We start from the raw sequence: 1,529 nt of genomic DNA on the forward strand, positions 1-1,529 counted from the left end.
TTTGTCAAGTAAAATGATTTCTCTTAATTTATACAAGATCTTTAGGTTTYAACTAAAAAAAATGTCAGCTTTTTATATACTTACGTCTCATAATTTGTTAGTTATCAAAAAATGTTGGTAAAATTTATCATGTACTTCACARAATTACAGAAAAATGGTACAAGGGGTTCATGTCATGTAGGAACACCAGATTTGACTTCCTGTCAGTCTTAAAACAAAATCTACTTCAGATCCCAGAACGGATAATATCCTGCAGGCAATAAAGCCTTAAATAAAACCAAATCAATATTTGGGAGCAAAATGACAGAAAACAGTTGAAATAAACCATGAAGCATCACCTGATCAACCTTCTGCTCTTTCTTGACTTCGTCCAAGTCAATGTGAAGACTGAAACACAAAAAATATTATAAAACAAATTATTTTAAAGCCAAGACTCTCCATTCAAGTTTGTTCAAAACTCAAATTAAAGAAAGTAAACTTCTTAATTAATATAATCTCTGTTCAACAATTTCAAAAAACAAGAAATTATCAATACAAGAGCTGATTAATTGTCCTCATGTTACATAAATCATTTCCACAGTGGAATCAGAGCTTCTGGTTACCTTCCCAGGAAGTCATCTTTATCAGTGTCTTCATCAAACAGCTCAACCTCCAAGTCCCATCCTGAGTTCTCATACATTTTAACCTGAAAAAAAAAAACAAAGAAATATTAACTAGAGAAATTACATTTTCTGCAAAAATTCTGTTTGAATTCATAAAGCTGAAAGATCTGAAAAACATAAGTTTAGCTGAAAAAACTCAATTAGCTAAAAAGAAGCTAAAAACACAGAAAAAAGCTGAAATTGGCAAAAAGCAACTAAAAGATGCATATAAAGCTTAAAATAGCAGACAGAAGAAAAAAAGTTGAAATAAAAAGAATAACAGAAAAACTAAATGTCAGCTAAAAATGCAGAAAAAAATCTAATCAGCTAAGTAGAAGCTGAAGATGGTTAAAATTAGCACAAAATAGTTAAACAGCAGAACTAAAACAAAAGTCAAAAAGTTAAGATTTATGAACATTTTGACGAATTTTAAGGATGTTGAAGACAGCTCCMTTCTTTTTCAGAAAAAACTAAATATCGCAAAAAGTACAGTATACATTACTGAAGTACCAAAAGTCATAGTTTGGTTGTCCTTAAAGAGCTGAAAGTTTTGATATATAAACTGTTTTTTATTGATACATAAACTGTTTTTTATTGATACATAAACTGTTTTTTTATTGATATATAAACTGTTTTTTATTGATATATAAACTGTTGAAAGAGAACAAATTGTGAAAACATTCATGTGCCAAAAAAAAAAAAACGTGCAGAAGTAAAATTTGAATAATAAGAAGAATGTTTGATAATAAAACCTTCATAGATGCAACATCTGCAGATGCTTTGTTACACAGAAACTTTGATTTACAATAAACTGATGCTCTGCAGAGAAAAATTACTGGCCTAATAGTTTACCATACAAAATTTTAAAATGTTTTACTACCTTTGACT

General features: G+C 28.8%; 1 protein-coding gene across 4 annotated transcripts in view; it reads right to left on the reverse strand.

Annotated features, from left to right (window-relative positions):
• The window catches only part of esyt2a (extended synaptotagmin-like protein 2a), a 45,441-nt gene that overhangs the window by 12,806 nt on the left and 31,106 nt on the right, over positions 1 to 1,529 (reverse strand). For all 4 annotated transcript variants that reach the window (XM_014022036.1, XM_014022039.1, XM_014022038.1 and 1 more), the window contains exons 11-12: positions 603 to 685; positions 339 to 387 (exon numbers count right to left, since the gene is read on the reverse strand). In XM_014022036.1, coding sequence (XP_013877490.1) covers positions 339 to 387; positions 603 to 685 — 132 coding nt within the window. The remainder of the gene's footprint in view (positions 1 to 338; positions 388 to 602; positions 686 to 1,529) is intronic.

This window comes from Austrofundulus limnaeus, unplaced genomic scaffold, assembly GCF_001266775.1.
Source record: "Austrofundulus limnaeus strain Quisiro unplaced genomic scaffold, Austrofundulus_limnaeus-1.0 Scaffold315, whole genome shotgun sequence".
Classification (NCBI taxonomy): Eukaryota; Metazoa; Chordata; class Actinopteri; order Cyprinodontiformes; family Rivulidae; genus Austrofundulus; species Austrofundulus limnaeus.